At 48.9% G+C, this 18,414-nt stretch overlaps 1 protein-coding gene across 9 annotated transcripts in view; it reads right to left on the bottom strand.

Moving 5' to 3' along the window:
* Positions 1-2,154: 2,154 nt before the first annotated feature.
* The window catches only part of LOC307238517 (zinc finger protein 521-like), a 101,250-nt gene continuing 84,990 nt past the window's right edge, over positions 2,155-18,414 (bottom strand). For all 9 annotated transcript variants that reach the window (XM_080011544.1, XM_080011537.1, XM_080011543.1 and 6 more), the window contains 2 exons: positions 16,074-16,189; positions 2,155-3,808 (listed from right to left, as the gene is read on the bottom strand). In XM_080011544.1, the coding sequence (XP_079867670.1) occupies positions 3,779-3,808; positions 16,074-16,189 (146 nt within the window). In that variant the 3' untranslated portion in view covers positions 2,155-3,778. The remainder of the gene's footprint in view (positions 3,809-16,073; positions 16,190-18,414) is intronic.

Consider the following 18,414-nt stretch of genomic DNA (forward strand, 5'->3'; position numbering starts at 1 on the left):
TACTGATGGCGTTTTTTTGCAGCAGCGAACTGAGGTTTTCAGCTGGGTGCTGCGGTAGGTGTCTCTCTCAAAGAAAACTCAAGACCTGAAGGCGCTATTAACAGCTCTCCCGAATATTTTTTCGAATTATCACCTGAGAGCTTTCTTTGCCATCCACATTTTGTAATCCGTGAATACCAACTTTTGCTTTTAACAGTACGTTCCTCCGAGGGGGGGGTTATGTCAAGGCGGCTTTTGCAAATGTTTTTTTTTTTTTCCGTCAATATTCAAAGCAACATTTTTTCTTAAACTCTTTCAGTGGGATACAAGATTAGAGAGGAAGTAAACACGGAGAGCCCTTTCGCGAGCGGTTCGTCAGTGGCTCCGGGGCGAGGTCGGGGCGTCCATTTTGCTGACACGGTTTCTGAAGTGAAAAGATGGCTGTGGATGTGGATGTTGGATGTTGGAGGGTCGGTGTGTGCGAGGGAGATTGGGTTACCCCCAGACACTCCCAGAGGATCTCGCAGCCAAATGGATCTGGATCTCACGCTTGGGCGCACATATTGAATGCCATAAGAGGTCTCTGAGGTCTCCTTCAGTGGGGAGGAATGCTCCGCCTAACAATGTTGAGTTTTCACCAAAACCAAATCTCCAACCAAAGGCGAGGGTCCCCGCAAGGACACTGCAGCACAAAGGACAGGCCCCAACCAGAGCTAGTCACCTTGTAGGGAACTCATTCAAATGGACTTTGCTTCACAGGTTCACCGAGTAAGCCTTTAAAAATAAGCCTTTACACACGGTTTCTGGGCTACCACGGGCATTAATCCGTCATAACCCATCTACATATGTACAATACCGCCCGCATCCAATAAACTGAACCAAAATTATGCATTTTATTCAGCTTCTTCTGAACATCTGGCCTGACTGGCCGTGATGTTCCTACCGAGGATGGGCCAGCCAGGCTAAGCGGTCTCTGAACAAGTCATCCATTCTGCTACTTTCTGATGGAGCATGCATTGGGGCTGTGTAATTATATTGCTTTAAATGAACCCCTGAGAGCGCCCCTGCCAACGCGCCCCCACAAAATCCAGCACTTGGGCGAGCGTCAGAAATGCACTGTGCAGCGCCGCCTATATGCACATTTGTGTGTGTGTGTGTGTGTGTGTGTGCCTGTTTTATTTGCCGCTTAGGCTGGCGGCAAAAGGGAGGCCGCAGTGGTTCTGATACGCCTCACAAGTGAATTTAATTAAATCATAAATATGAGCTGGAGGCCGCCACCCAATTTAATGTAATGGATGATGTGTGCCAGTCCATCTCTGGCAACGCAAAGTTCTGGACCTGTTCGAATGCCCTTGAAGCTTATTAAAAGTGCCTGGCAGAGGGAGACGCTAGCAAACTTGTTTAATAGATGCCCAGCTCGCTTTCAGTGTGACAGTTAACGTTGGGCCGTACCATCTCTCCGGTTCGGCAGAAGGATTCCGTCCCAGCGGTCCGCGCCGAACGGTCCTAATCTAATACTGATCACATTAACATAATCAGATAAAATTCATAACTGGAAACATGCACGATCGGTTTCATGAAGAAAAAAAAACCAAACTAGGACGGAAAGAACGGCCCCGCTGTGCGACACGCTCGCGCTTTAGTTACTATTTCATCAACAGGCTACGTCATGCACGGCAGAAACGAGCCTTCAGGTGGAGTCTCACCTGGATGCTGCCACCGGGTGTGGCGCACTAAAATAACCCCACAGCTGACAAAGTCTCCGTGTCTTCGCTTGCTGTGGCGTTATTTCGATAATAAATCATTTGCGAGGACAGACAGATGTTGCTGGATGTCTTTCTCCCGCCCCAACACCCCCTTTTTCCCCCCCGACTCGGCAGAGGCGGAAGAATGTCTGTTTGTCCCCTGGAGTGCTGAGGGCTCCCTAAATAGACCTCGCACGAGGGTGTGCGAAATGGGACCGCACAGGGTGATGGGTAATGGAGTCATTAATAACAGAGACCTCCCTTAAGATGCTCAGATGTTCGTTAGTCGGAGCCACGAGGGAGTGTGGAGGCGGAGGAATAGCAGGCAATTTGATATAATGAAGAATAAAAACAACCTAAAAAAAGCATTTAATGATTTTTGATAATTGGTCCTGTGACTTGTTAATGAACAAATAAAGGTGACATTCGAGCCATTTCCTCATACAGTTTTTTTTTTTTTTTTTTTTTTTTTTTAATATTTCCATCACATGTGCAACACAAAAAAAAAACGAGGTCTGCCAAATACAGAACTCCAAATTTGTACAATACATTTTTTTTAACAACATCAGAGATAACTGTCCTTTTTTCGCGGCAGGAGACGGTGTGTTTTTTTTTTTTTTGTTTGTTTTTTTTTTCCCCTGTAAACGGGAGTACGAACGGTTTCTCAATCAAAAGGTCAAAACATTAAATTTTTTTCTTTCATACAAAAGTGCATCTCAGATTCAACCAATGCGAAAACATGTACAGAACAGAATGATTTAGCGATTTAGAGCGTCTGCCTCCGGATGCCGCGGCGGCCGGATTGCAGTTGGACCGGTGACGGCCGCGGAGAAGAGAAGATGAGCGGATTTGGGGAGCGTCTCGAAAGAGGGCCCCAGGGACCGTGGAGTTTTAGAACCACCGTCCGTCCCTGGGAAAGACCCCCCCCCCGGACCCCCAACTCATGCCCATACTCCCTGACCCCAAATTCACATGGATTTTTTTCCGAAGACAAAAAAAGAATTGGAATAAAAAAGAGATAGAGATACAAAACAAACAAACAAAAAAAAAAAAAACAAATTAAAAAAATGAAAAAAGACAAATGAAATTCCAGTAATCTCCAGGCTTAACGAGCGGTAAACATTAACGGAAATCAGAAATGTACAGGTTGGACCCCCCTCCCCTCCACCCTCCACCCTCCAAAACAAATCTGTATCACTGCGTTTTGCATATATCAGAATCCTGTCCTGTTTTTCATTTTCCTCTTCCTCCCCCCAACTCCACATCTGAACTCTAGGCTCTGGCAAGCGGAGAGCAGATTAGCCGCACCACCGTCCTCAGCTGGTCCTCCGGCACCCATGTTGCGGGCACACGGACGGGCACACACACACACGGGCACACACACACACACACGCACACACACACACGCACACACACGCGCACACACACACACACGTCAGCCTACGCTGGTGATTCAATCTTTCAACCCCCACCCACCACCTCCACCTCCGATGATTAACCAGGTCAGGATACAGTGACACATAATGAAAGAGAGTCTCCCGGTTCTCCGCCCCATTTTTCTTCCCACGTCGGCGTCCCATCTCTTCTTGATTGACAATGGCATCGATGTCTTTATTTTTATTTTTTTTCTTCCTTCCTTGCTCTTTTGTTGGACAAACATTTTTTTTTTTTTTTTTTTAAACTGTACATTGGCAAATACTGTATTAGATTGCAATATAGCTGTAGGTAAGCGACACATGATGAGGAGTTCTATGTACAAACAGGTCAGCCTTGCTCCCGGGCTCGACATAGGATTTATTACAGGACTGGGAGAGAGGGGGATGTTTTCGCCCTCTCCCCGCTTTGTTTATTTCTCCCTTTTTCCGTTTATTTTATTTTATCTCCTCCTCCCGTCCCTTTCGCCGCGGTGCGGGTTCCTGGCGGTGCGACCGAATCAAAATGTTCAGTGCGAACAGAGTCAGTGGGACGCGGCGCCGACGGTAATTGGCGGTCAGGCGTTGCTCCCCCGCACCATGTGATCCTTGTTTCTGGCCCCGCCGCCGATCTCTGCCATGTTAGCTGCTGTGCTGGGTCAACGTGTGGTTCTGCAAAAAGGGCACAGAAAAACAAAAACAAGGGGGGGGGGTTGTTAGAATCGCCGAAAGAAAAGAGGAGAAACTTAACGAGCCTCGGTCCCCGTAAACACAGCGCCGCCCCGAAATTCACCACGGTGACAAGGCGGGCGCTTTGACATGTGAGTGACACCGTCAGCCTCTGCGTGGCACGTCTATTATCCAAATCCAATTAACCTGGACAGTCCTCAAATCCAACGCGCGGATCAATGGCGGCTTCGCTTGGGGATGGAGCGTCTAACGTCCCAGTCCCAAGGGAACACTGCTGCCGGATCAGCGGCCGTGGCCATGGAAACAAATTTGTTGCGCGCAAAAAACGCAGACGCTTCATCGGCCTCGGCGGCGTGTTGATCCGGCTCTGAACCGCGCGCCGTGCTCCTCAAACACACGGAATGTTCCACTAATGAGCCGCATTTTAAGACAGAACCTCCATCGCAGGAGTTTGGAACACGGCGGTGGTTTTTACTGTCCCGTCTCCCAAACGAACGCCGGCGCACGCGCACACGGGCGCGCGCCGAGCGGAGTGGTTGGAGCGGGGCAGCTGTGCCAGGTTCTTTAAAGGGAGCGTGGACCAGGGGGTGTGTAACTGGTGTCCCCGGTGGGCCGAATCCAGGTCATCTTTTGAAGTGACTGCTAATCCCTTTAATGCAAACTACATGCCCCACTTGCTGCGCACGCTTCCAAAACACGGCCTCGGACTCGCCAAGCTGGCACGGACTAAACACACCTGTCACCGACTCGTCCACACACGCACACGCGCACGCACACACACACACGCGTAAAGTGACGTTTCTCTGCTTCACTGTTTGGTGAGACGTGACTGTGGGGAACGAAGCTGCTCCTTCTGAGGGGTTTAACCACACGCCCTGACTGAAGGTGAGTTTACTGAAACAGTCACCTTCAGTCCTTTTTCGCCAACGAATCCCTCGGGCGGCGCTCGGAGACGACTATTAGCCTAACCCCCTCCTTCCGTGCACTTTCCCCTTCCCTCTTTAGCCTTTCAGGTGCCTCGCCATAAAGCGTTTAAACACCTCGACAGCTTTCCTTTCAGCTGGGGCGATTACTTTCCGACAGGTGGGGTAATAAGCTGTTTGACGGGGGGCAGGAGTGCGACTCCTGCAAGGGTTAGCGAGGCTCGCCTGGGCCCTGCAATCCCTTCTTCTTCTTTTTTTTTTTTTTTGTTCTGTTTTCAGAAGAGGCCGCCCCAGACCTCTCCTCCCCCCCCCCCCCCTCCCTCTCTCTCTCTCTCTCTCTCTCTTTCTCTCTCTCGCTGAAATAAAGCTCCTTTAAGTGAGTCTGGGAGGCGACTCCCCATGGGACGCTCCCCTCCTTCCCTCCCTCCTCGTCCCTCTCCTTACACCCCTCCTCCCTTATACCCCCCGGTGAAGACATCCATGGCGTTGCCGAGAAGGGACAGGAGCACGGCAACCTTATTAATGAATGCGGCCCATTACCCGTCAGCCTGGCTCCTCGGCGACTCCCAGAAGCCCCTGCAGTACGTGACTTCAAATGGCAGGATATTGACACGGAGAGAGCAAAGCGGCTGGGACTGAATGTGTGTGTGTGTGTGTGTGTGAAGGAGAGGGAAATAGAGAGAGTGAAAGAGAGAGAGAGAGTGCACTCGAGTGCGCGCGAAAGTCTATGTGTCTAGGTATGCGTGTGTGTTTGTGTGCAGGCGTGTGTGTGTGTGTGTGTGTGTGTGTGTGTGTGTGTGTGTGTGTGTGTGTGCACGCTCGCGGACCCCAAAGGAATGTAGCTCCTTGGATATAATGTAGGGCTCGTAACAGCTATTAGAGGGGAAAATAACGCCTCTGGGGAACACCTCCCCCTCCCCCCCCCACCGCACCCCCACGTCCCAGCTCTGTCTGACACACACACTGCATTCTACCTTTTCCTTAAACATGCCAGGAATTTTCTCACCGAGGGCTTTCTCAAGGACGGTGTTAAACGACTTCAGTGGCAGTGGCAGCCATGCAGACTAAAGGGAAATAGAAAGGAAAAAGGGAGGAAGGAGGCAGGGAGGGAGGTGGGGTTGTGGTGGGGAGTGAGAAAGAAAAAGAAAATGATACCTTTATCTCTGTGGATATTGAACTCGGCGGAGTAGCTATAAACTGTTCTGTATATCAGTGGAGCGGGAGGCTGGGGGGTGGAGGGGGATGTTGGGGGGGTTCGGAAAAGAGACCGGGTAAAAAGATAGAGAGAGAGAGAGAGAGAGAGAGAGAGAGAGAGAGGGAGAGAGAGGGAGAGAGAGGGAGAGAGAACAGGATTCACTTTCCCGTCTTTATCCTTATCGAGTTCTCCCGGCTACTTTTTGAAACGGTGAGTCGGTGGAACCCCCGAACCCCCCTGACCTAACCTACACCCATTCAAGTCAAAGGGGAACAATAGCAACCAAAAAAAAAACAGGCCGCCATGATGTTTTAAAATTGACAGTCTTTGACAAATATGATCCATAACGCTGCTTGGACCGCCGCTGCGCTCGTGACATCTTTTGTCCTTGACCGCCAACCCAGCAAGGCCAGAGTCACTGGGGGGAGTCCCACTCCACCAGAATCCAAAGAATTTGGGATTAGTCGCCCTGTGCCGGACTTCTCACTCCTCGCTTCCTTCCTATACATCCTCTGGACGCCCAAAAAACAACAAAAACACTCCTCGCAGAATCCTCTTCCCCATTCCCTTCTTATCATCCGTCCATTTCCTTCCCTCCGAGCTGACCCTTAATCTCCCCTCTCTCTCTGCCTCCCCCTCCCTCCCTCCCTCCCTCAGTCCCTCTGTCCGACCACCTGCTGGCCGCACAGGCCCGCTGCAAAGCCCTGTTGCCAGCTTCGCTCAGGTAAACCGTAGAAGTCAATTCTCCACTAAATTAAATTTTGCTCTGATCAATAATGCGCACCCGGCCTCTCCCTTGCGAGGCCAGGCTGCGTCAGCCAGAGGGAGGGAGGAAGACTCTTCCTCTTTTCCTGCCTTCTCTCTCTCTCTCCCCCTCTTTCTCCGCCTGGCTCTGTGCCACCGTTAACCCAGGACTTTCATCTGATTACATCACCCCACTGCAGCGCCCTCGGGGGTAGCAGGAGAGGAGGGAGAACACCCAGCAGGGGGCTTGTGTACCCATGCAAACAGGTGCAACATGTCTTAGGAATTTAACGCTGCCGCAGAGAGGGGGGAGGGAGAGGATGGGTGGAGTTAGGTGCAGCTAGTGCTCAGCCAGGGAGGGCGAGGACGGGAGAAAAGCGCACACAGGCCGGGGAGATTATTTATTAACCAATCAGTCTGGTCCTTTCCCGCCTTCTATCGATACAGCCTGATGTCCAGTGAGGCAACGGAGGTGCGCCTCTTGCATCACCCCCTGCAGAGCGGTGCCACAGCAAAGCTTCCTGCGTTTTATCTGATCATGCTTCATTAAAGGTGACGCCCGCGATGTCCGGTGTGGCGGGGAGCCGATGTAAAGGCTTGATCAAAACACTGCCCACGCCTCACGGGGCCACGCGTTGACACCTGCACGAACGTTGCGCCGGTTGCTCTACCTTGCATTCTCCGACAAACTCAGGAGGATTGGGGAGTCTTAGAGTGCAAAGACGCAGCGGTGGAAGTGCACGGAGGAAATGGCCTTCTAAGTGGTGGCTTTTAAAATGCCACTCCACTCAAAAGCAGTCAATGTTTTCATAGGTGCGGCGCTAAATGTATAAGCAATTGATTTGCAAACAATGTCTTATTGGGCCTGAAGCATTAAAGGGTAATACCACCCATTATGCATGGTGGAACTCCAAATAAGGGCATAAGTCACAGCGAGAGAAGGAGGAACTCCAAATAAGGGCATATACAGTATGTCACAGCCGACGACAGTAAATTTAGGGGATTTAAGATGCCATACAATTCTTTTTAAGTCCGACAGAGCTCATTTGCCTGAAAAAGCTCAAACAAATGTAAATGTCATCTTCAAGTTGCACTGTTTCGACTGGGATTGAAATTCTCCATTCATCTCTATGGGGCTCTAAAGGGGGCGTGGCCACACAGTACATTGGCGGTACATCACAGTCGATGCAGGGATTGGTTCTATGGAGCACAGAACAGGGGAGGGGTATCGTTTTGGCCGTTTTGATGCTGAAAACAGGTGCTTTACTATTTACTACTTATTTTAGACGTTCATTAACTCTCCACTTGGACAATCAGAGTGTACAGCTCCATCCGCGGCCAAAGTTTTCCTATCAATTCTTTCGAGGTTAGCCAGCCATCCAGAATACTTATTCAACGGCTGTTCTGAAGAGCGTCTTATCAACTCAGCGCCGAGGATATCTCTTACCGCTTATGGCTGAAACAAGCTTAGTGGCGTCTGGGGCGCAGGGAGCGCTCGCTAAACCGCAGAGACCTGTGCACGCTCCCAGTCATCACTCTAGAGTTTAATTAAGGCACGAGAGCACGTCACAAATTGATAGTAAAACAAAGAAGCCACAGTCGCCACTCTAGCCCGCAGCTTAAACCAACAACTGACTAAATGACAGTGCAAACACAGATTTTACTGCGTTACCGCATCAGAACCGCTGAACCGGGCCAAATTAATAACTTTTCGAAATGACTACACTTATGCTTTAAGTAATTTCTTTGACTGCGACCGAGCTTTAAAGTGAGATGACAGCGTGGTCTCGCATACTGAACTTTAATAGCGAATCCTCTCTTTGTGCATTCTTCACTTCTGACCACTCCACTAGGGGAGTAATCCCTTCCTGCTCTGGCCTCAGGCCAGGATTATTTCTGGCTAGTTTGGCCAATGAAGAATAATATCAGATAAATAAATAAATAATATAGCAGCTGGCATTCTCCACAGTCAACACTTATCAAGCCATGGGGACGGCTGACCCCGAACACCTATTTTTATAAAACCGGACCGGTCTCCCTGGTAACAGACCATCTTATTTGGAAAAAAACAAGGGCCTGGGGGAGCCGCTGGACATACAGTAAATAAACAAAAACACAAAAACACCAACAAATTATGTCATTTTTCAGTACGGTTTTGGCCATGCTGCCACGTCTGGAAAGAAAATGCATTCTCTAACGATAATTAGATCAAGTCAAAAATCGAACGCTTTGATAAGACGACTAACTGCCCCGGCAGATACTGGAAGTGTAACTAGAGATGACGAACCGCCCTTTCTGTGTGCCGGTGCTTTGTAGCTCCAAATGATACTCATTACCTCGTCTAAGTAGACAAGTGAATGGTACTAGAAACACACTATGAAGTCATCCTGCTGTTTGACTGAGGTAGCAAAACAACTGCACAACTGCTGTGTTATTATGTGGCCTCATTAAGTGAGGAGAGTGGGTGACAGGGAGGGGCGAAGAGGAGAAGAAAAACAGAGAGAGAGAGAGAGAGAGAGAGGGGGCAAAATGAAAGAAAGACAGAGAGAGATCAAAACCTGAGAAAGCAAGGAAAAACACAGGGAGAAAGAGCAACACAGAGAATGGGCGATAGAGAGAGGGAGAGAGAATGCGATTGCATTCTGAGGTGATAGCAATACACAGATGCCTTTCCAGCTAAAATGAAGACTATGACTAAAGAACCCAATTAAGGGCTTTCTTTGGGGAGCCATCTTGGGAGGGGGATGGGTCTTCCTGGGACACGAGCCCTGGGCTACATCCTCTAATTAGACAGAGCGAGGGGGGAGGATCTCTGCCTGTCACTGGGAGGGAGATGGGGTCCATGGGGCTCCACATGTCAGTCCTCAAAACAAAACACAATTACTCTCACATTTAACCACTTCAGTCGGGGACAGACTTGGACTAGGGATGTAGTAGTCGTACACCCCCACCCGCCCCACCCCACCTCCACCCCACATCCCCTCCCTACCCACCCCACTCCCGACTGCTTCTTCCACGAGACCCAGAGCATCCCAGGGCTGATGTCTCCTCCCGCATTCCCGTACTTCTTCCGACCGGAGAGAAAGGACGGCGGCGCAAACGCAGAATATTAGCGCCCGATAGCGGGGCCCGCAATGGGCTGTGTCATTCAGCGCTAAAGTGTTTAATCACTCCGGTCGAAACCCGAATATGAAATGTGAGGGAGGAGAACGTCGTGGCGCTCCCTCTCACATTATGTTCTATGGGCCTTTAATGGTCTCTAATTATGCCGTTGTGTTTACAAAACACAACGGCATAATTAGTCTCTTGAATACAGAATCACCGTCGACAAGGTAAATTAAACCTGCGGTGAATTGCGTTTGGAAGCGCTCGTGACGGTGTCGTATCAAAGCGGCGGAAAAAGTCAACTTAGAAAGTAAAAGGGAAAAAATATGTTTGAGGGAGAGATCCGGTGATGGATTCTAGCACAGTGCGCCGAGCGCTCGCTCCTCTTTGTTTGGGTTTAACTTTCCCCAGTGGTGCAACAGAGGAAGGAGGGGGAAAAAAAAAAAAAAAAAAAAAAAGAACTGCTCAAAGGCTTCTGGGAGTTTTTGTCATGTCTCCCTCCAGACACTGTGTTTGCATGCACACATCAGACCCTGGGAGAGACAGAGACAAAGACAAATACATACAGCAGGCGCACACACACACACACACACACACACACACACACACACACACACACACACACACACACACACACACACACACACACACACACACACACACACACACACACACACACACACACACACACACACACACACACGGCGAGAACATCCTCCTAGGATCATTAGGTCTGTCATGCTGTCTTATTGTGATCCACCTGCAAAACTAGAACACCGCAATTGTGAGACTTTGCCAATCATCTGAGGATGTTTATGTCCCCCTTTCATAGCTGAGCCGAGCAGCGCTTCTACAGTGTTTGTACATTGTTATAAATAAGCTTAAATATTAATGATGCCGGCGCTAAAACAGTTGTTTTTTGTCCTTAATTCATTGTTCTTTTCATTTTGTAGCGCAACTTATTATTTGTTTTTTTGAAATGGTGACAGAATCCTAAGCACCTGGGGTGATGAAGCAAGAAACAGCTTGTCATTTTTAAAGGCACAGAAAAAAACCCTTTCAAACGTGTGAGGAGCTGTCATTGTTGGCAGATCAAGACGTTGAGAGGAAGTGGGGTGTTTGCGAGCCACGCGGGGGCCAGGGCGCTCGGATTTGCCTTTGCGTGACACGCTTGGGACGTGGGGCATTTAGGGTATTTCGGGGGGACGTGTTTCAAAAATGAAGCAAGTAAACAGTGAGTAAAGCAAGTCAACAGAAAAGAGCAGCAAACAAACACAGAAAATCAAACAACAACTAGGGAATGGGACCTCGATGTCTCTGTATGGGAGGGCATGGTTACACTCGGCAACACCAGGCTTTCCACGGCTCAGTATGAGAATCAGATTTGGAATCAGCTTAAAGGACACATTCAACGTTCATCAACCCAGGTCTTATTGAGAGGTTGGTTCCCATCATTTCAAACTGTCAATAGGACAAAATCGACGTTTTGTCTTTTGGTAAAAAAAAAAAAAAAAAAAAAAAAAAAAAAGCTTTTAAATAAACTTTTTGAAAACAGTAAGTTCACAATATAAATCAGACAGTTAACATGTCTTAAATAACAAACGGTCCCAAACCCTGCATTCTACCAGGTATTTAATGGTTTTGAGTTTTTTGTGTCGAAGACTAGAAACAGGAAGTTGTGCCGCTTCCTACTTGCAATCTACTGTAGTTAACTTCATGCATTGGACGTACTACGGCAATGGCAAAATCTGATATTGCTATTTTTTTTAAAGCAGGTACAAAAAACAACTAGAACGTGCGGGACTATAGCTCACGTTTCATTTCCTGTCTTTTAGGAAAGGAGATGAAACTTTTTTTTAAGGCTTAAATATTTGCCCCATTGGACTGCATTTAAGCACGGTGAGAAGTTGCGACAGAGTAAGAAGAGTACGTTTCTCAAAAGTAAAGCAGTATAAAGCAAGCTCAGTGAGGTTGTGCTATGAACAGTTAGAAATGATGGGAACAACCATTGCATTTTGTTTTTAATATTAAGGCCTTGGTTGATAAATAGTGAACCCATTCTTTAACATCGAGAGGTAGTGGGTTAGTTTGTTCAATCTCATCTTTGCTCTTTGTAGTCCCCTCTCCCTATCCATCTCTTTATCGCCTACCCGCCGTTCCCCCACGAGCTCTCCCCCCCCCCCCCGGTTCTTCCATAGATGGACATTATGACATGTGTGGCTGTTTACTCTGGCCCTGTGACCACGCAAGCCTATAAATACGCTTAATTAAAACGCTGAAATTGGTCACAGTTTGGCAATAATGGCCGTCGATGGAGGAGGGGAGGAACTCATTTGTGTGGGGAAGTAGAACGTGATGCGGGCGTGCTCCTGTCACTTCCAGCACTCATTAAGGCCGCTGAGCTTTGGATTGTCTTTGAAGGAATCTTTTTAAAAAAGACACTCCAATTAAGGTACGTGTCCTGCGGGCGTCTGAGGAGAGGGGAGCCGCCGCACTGTAACCCAACCCCACCGCCGTCCTTTGTTGATGGCGGCTCGATTTAACACACGACTTACAATTTCACATCACTTCCAAGGAATGGTAATGAAAGTTGAGTGCGCGCGCGTCTGTGTGTGTGCGCGCGAGCGCGTATGGGCGCAGCTTATAGGGAACAAGGGAATCTCAAACACAGACAGTGTCAGGCTTGGTTGTGTAACTTCAATTTCATTGTCTTTGGCTCTGCTCCTCATCGCCATAGCGGAGCCGGACTCCTTCCTCGACTCCTTCGTCTTTAAACCAAGTGCACTCCGAGAAATGTCAGATTTAAGCTGTGGCTAATACTGCGCGTCCATCAGTTAATGAATCTGGCTAATTAATCCAGCCTCGCAGCATTGTCAGCAGCTCGGTTTCTTAAGCGATTCCCGAAACGGGGGTGGGGTGGAGGGGGTACACAAAAAAAAAAAGAAAAAAAAAAAAAAAAAAAAAAAAAAAAAGAAAAATTGCCAGAGTTTATTATCAACTTTCACATCACAGCCCAGGCCTTGGCTGCAACCCAGGAGTATTTGTTTCTCTCGAATCAGGACGTGGGGGGAGGGGGGGCTGATTTCTGAAGGGGGGGGGGACGGTGCATCCTATTTGGGGGATAGGATGTGCTGAGCCCTATCTCCTAGTTGCTTCGTGGGGGTGTAGGGAGGGGGTGGCACTTGGCCTGCCCCCCCCCCTTCCCTATCAGTGCCTCGTGAAAAATCTAGACTGTGCTCCATCTTTTAATAGGGGTGACGGGGTGTGTGTGTGTGTGTGTGTGTGTGTGTGTGTGTGTGTGTGTGTGTGTGTGTGTTTGTGTGTGTGGAGGGCATATCTCTGGAGAATTTCAGGGAGGGGGGGGATAGTGTTTTAGTTTGTCTCCGAAAAACAGCGAGCGAGCGAGGGGTAGAAAGAGAAAGACAGAGAGAGGGCCAAAGAGAGAGAATGGGAGACAGATAGAGAGGATGGAGAGAGAGAGAGAGACATGCAAGGCAATAGAGGAAGGAGAGAGAGAGAGAGAGAGAGAGAGAGAGAGAGATATTATTCTCCTTTTGGACTTGGATTCTGGGGCATGCGGGCCCGGGAGTCAGTCAATCTGGACAGTCCGAGGGGGGCTGCCGGGGCGGGGGGTCCTGGGAGGGCTGATTAGACCGATGCGCTCCCATCATCCATCTCGACAGGCCGGCGAAAATTGGCTCGCCCCTCGCAGGGTAGAGTTCACGGGGGGAAGGCGGCGGGGAGGGTGCGGTGGGAGGGAGGGGGCTGCGGGGAGAGTGGGGTGCCATGCGCCGGATACCTGTCACAGCCTTTGGTCCGTTTCAGGATCTCAGCAGCAAATTAATAAAATATCGTTGCTGCTTCCCTTTACCTGCTGTGGCCGCGCTCCCCCTCGCCGCCCGCGCTCTCAGCGTGCGGCGGCCCTTTGACCCCCCCCACCACTGCCAGAGATGAGGAGCCCAGGATGCCGGCGAGTGGGCCAGAGTGTCAGCGAGAGACGGGGCGAGAAAAGTCCAAAACTTAAGACCTCGTGCACACAAAGTGAGAGAGAAGCCGAGAGAGGGTGGGGGTGCATCTGCTCTCCTTCGCCGCTGGAAGACAGCTCCACTTCAGACAGACTGACAAACGACTGCCCCCTGTCAGAGAGACATTTTGAAGTGCGATACGTTTGGAAGAAGAAATAAATAAAAAAAAAGCAAACACAAGCAAAAACAAACAAAAAAAAACCCAAAAAACTCCAGGACTCCCCACCTTGACAAGCGGGCCAACACTTTTAACTGCCGATAACAACTCTGAGCTTTCCAAAGAACACAGGCCGGCGACGCAAATCTCTAAACTGATGTTAATCACGGGAAACACCCACGTGAGATGGACGGAGGTGAACTTTGTACTCTGACCATTTACTGAAGTGAAAAGTACAAACACCCCGACACAAAGTGACCCAAGCAACCATACTGAAATTTCTACTTGAGTAAAAGTATGTAGGCATTGGCTCTTCATTTTACTAAAGTATTTGAAGTAAGGTACTTGTCATATCCAGTTTCTTGATATCAGTGAGTATATGATACGGCATAAAGTGCAACTGACTATAATAACTATAATATTATTATTTCACTGATTCAAACCTACCATTGGCTACTTGCATTTTATGTATATTGCATTTTTATGCATACTTTTAGTAACATACAAGTATATGGACCAAATTAAACACCAAGACTTTTTTTTTTTTTTTTTAAACCCTAATAACCCTTAGATCTAATAACACAAACCAAATTTCTACTTGTGGAATATGACATTTCCACTTTGTGAACGCCAACGATTCTCTAAAATCCTCTCAAGAGGATAGACAGTAGGGGTAGATATGCAAGTGTGTGTGTGTGTGTGTGTGTGTGTGTGTGTGTGTGTGTGTGTGTGTGTGTGTATATGTTAGGAATTCGGCTCGTCTTATCCCCAGAGCTCAAACCTGCTCTCCTTTCACAAGCCTCCTGTTCGGCAGCAAGGTGCGACTCTGGTCTTTCATGTTGCTGCACTTGTCTCTTCACAGAGAGTGTAAAACAACATCATCATGCATGAAACAAGCACTGCGGGGAGGGGGAAGATCACTTCACCCCCACCCCCCCAAAAAAAAAGAAAGTAACCCAACATCCCGGGGTTATTTGAGATGGTTTACAGGCAACCGTACAACCCTGGATGCACCGAAGACACTTGTACCGATGAGAGGGAAGTATGTGAGGAGGAGGAGGAGGAGGAGGAGAACGAGCCTTGGCTCCAATGGCGGTGGCATTTCGGAAGGGGCGTGTAACTTGTTAATAATGGCGCCTTCGTATCGGCGGATCGAGGCTTCTTTAATTCATGGCGGCCGAGCTCAAATGACCAGAAGTTAATGATCCCACTCACCTTCCTCCTGGCAGGCGCAAGGCTGCGTGTTTACAACCTGCATCTCAATATGAAAATCTCCCCCCAATCGATGGCGTCGGGCCCCGGACGCTTCCCCCGGCTAGCCACTAACACGTAGCATAGATAATCTACGTTCTTAAATACTTGCAGCTTATTGGCTTCCTCCGGCGCCCGGAAAAGTGCGGGCGAGCTCGGCGCGGCGATTGGATTAGCGGAGAGGCGGTTGGAGGACTCCCCCGGTTTTGATGTTCCCGACGCACAATGCAATAGGAAAAAGATCTGGATACGAGAGGAGAAGGTAAAGAATCCCCCAAACACAGACACCGCTGCGTAGAAACACCACTGCGGCGAAATAATAATATAATAAGGCCTGTTTCATTTTTTCCCGATCCTCCGAGGAGCCGAGGAAGAGATTGCTAGAAAATGGATTATCTCTCTAACATTGCAAGTTCATAAGTCCAACTAGTAACTTTGTTGAAGGGCAGATATGGGTTCCCCGGGGGACTCGGCTCATATTTAGCCATGAGGCCTCCTCTGCGATGAGGAGGGGAGATGCAGGCGGACGGATTGGAACTCTGTGGGTTTTTCCTTTTGCTTCTGCCTCCGCGTGTAATTACCTCTTCAAATACCAACATTCCGCTAATCCTCTAATTCCAGATATTTTAGTGCACTGTTGGTCTAATAAGCAAATCAAATCATATCTGCACATCACAAATGAGTTTTGGAAACGGACTGAAATAATTCCTTCCGAGTCTCTCCTCTCCCAACCGGGACAGAGGAGGGAGGGGGATCAGGGAAGTGTTGTTGAGGGTTTTTTTTTTTGTTTTGCTGACTTGGCAGCCCTGGTGACCACCGTTGGTGTCCAGAGTCCAAAGGGCCTCACCTGTAGCTCTGTCTGGAAGAAGAACTTCTGAGGACACGGGGAGCAGTCGTAGATCTTATCCTCCTGGCCGTGGGCGGAGAAGATGTGCTGCTGCAGCTTACTGGCCTGGACAAACACTGGGAGAGAGGAAAGAAACAGGGAGTGAGAGAGGGGAATCCCTTTTTTTGTTTTTTTGCCGCCGTGCGCTCTCTCCCCGCGGCCTGTATCAACGGGATACATTGGACCCTAACTGTGAGTAGCCTATGTCAAGTGGCACGGAAAAGAACAGAATAACCACCAAATGAATGTGCTATTAAGGATAAAAAACACAAGGAAAAAAAAAGGTATAATTTAGACGTCGACAGTGGCACTCGAGTGGACATTTCCACGGGCGGTGCAGCCGCATAATATTTGGGGAATAATGATGCTCTTTATTTAGCACCACTGCGGGGACAACAAGCCAGAAAATAAACAACCACTAGAAATTGGCATGGCTTCAAGTGCAAAACATGGCCTCCATTAGTCTACATCGCTAATTATATTGACAATATAAATATTCATGGTGTTGTGCTATTTATTTATGCAGACTCCGACTACAGCCATTCTCAGGAAAACACGCAAACACGCCTGGCACTTAAAAACATATACCATACATTTGTGCTTTAATTAAGCCATAGTCCACACTGGAAAGCTAAGGGGGACGTGTGTGTGCTGTGTGTGTGTGTGTGTGCCTGGATTCTCCGAGGAGCACTTCAAACATGCCGTTTGTTATCCCAGACCCCTGTGCTTTAAGGACGGCTGTCTAATCTCAAAGGTCTGGATGCTCCGGAAAAGTTAGCATGTGGGGGCCTTCATTTGAATTTCTTAGGGCTCAAAATAACTTTTCTTCTAATGGATGCACCGTGAGGGCCACGGGGACGGAGGGGTGCGGGAGGGGCGGGGGCAGAGCCACAAAAGGTGAGGTGTCTATTGGAGAGAGAAAGAGAGCGAGAGAGAGATCACTTTGGGGTCGCTGCCGCCCTCGGCCCCTCCAGGGGAAACATCTCCCCCAACATCAACGCGTCCCAATTTAGGTAAAACCTGCGAGGGCCGATATGAATTATTGAACTCTGGATCCGCTTTGCTCTCGGTGATAGACGTCTCTCTTGCCCCCCCCCCCCACACCCAACCCCCGATACAAAAAGTTGAGGCGTGCGGCAGCCAAACGGCGAGAGCACGCCGGCTGACTGCCGATGCCGGGTACGACAGCTGTTTGTGGAAGGCGGCAGCGTGTTAAACCCCGAAATGAACAAACCTCGGCTAATGAACAAACAATAACATTACGGTCCATTTCTGAAACTAATGACCACAACAATGCGGGGATAAAATTTAATGGTGAATAGATTGCTTCGCCGTTATCCGCAAAATGCCCCCCACCCGCCACCCCACCCACACCTCTCAAGGTCAGCGCGGAAAGAACATAACCCGATGCCAATCTTTATTGGTCTTTTTTGTGGTTTTTCCCGGGTCGACGAGCAAACGCTTTCCCTTTTGCAAGGGTTGCGCTCTCTGAAAAGAAAGCCTTGAATAAGAGGCGGAGCTCGTTCCGTCAGACAACTTGACGAAGCCACGCGCTTCCACGTTCTATTTCAGCACCTCCCCTGCATCCACCTGGGTCCTACTCTTCGATCCAATGCGGGGATTCTAGCTCTTCCCGCCTGTATGTGGAGCTCATTAAGTATACCTACGTTTGCTGTACCGCTCGCCGGTGGTGAGAACCCAGACGCCAAAACTCAAACTATGCTGAATAAATAAAGATCATTTCAAATGAAATCTAAGAGTTGCCTGTCAGAATGGCGTTTCTCCGTAGTTTTGTTCCCACCCGCGCACAGGAGCGGGCTACGGCAGCTGCAGGAATCTTTCATTATGTCTTTGGGCAGACAAGGAAAAAGTCAATACGGCAAAAATAAAAATGGATCCGAGACCGAGGGGGGCCTTCAATTCCTGCACGCCAGGCCCCGGCTTGCCAGCGAGGTGTCGGGTTAACCGCCGCTCCCTGTTTACATGTCGCTTTAATCCGAGCCTAATAAGAGACGCGTTGCATCAGCTGAGCATTTAGCAAGTATTGCTTCATCCATATGCATAGTACATGCATGTGCAGCAGCTGAAAGCCGAGCAGGCAAAGTGCCAGAGCATTAAATGCAATTTGCCAACATCATATACTGTATGCGTCTTTCGAAATTCACGGAGACAGTGGACAAAAGGAAAGCAGAAATTGTTGAATAACGCTTTAAATTATATTCTTTGAGCCGTTACTTTAAAAAGGTATTCGGAGGTCTGGGCTGTTTTCACACCTTACCATTCACAACCTTTAAAATGAGAC

Source organism: Zeus faber (genome assembly GCF_960531495.2).
Source record: "Zeus faber genome assembly, chromosome: 12".
Classification (NCBI taxonomy): Eukaryota; Metazoa; Chordata; class Actinopteri; order Zeiformes; family Zeidae; genus Zeus; species Zeus faber.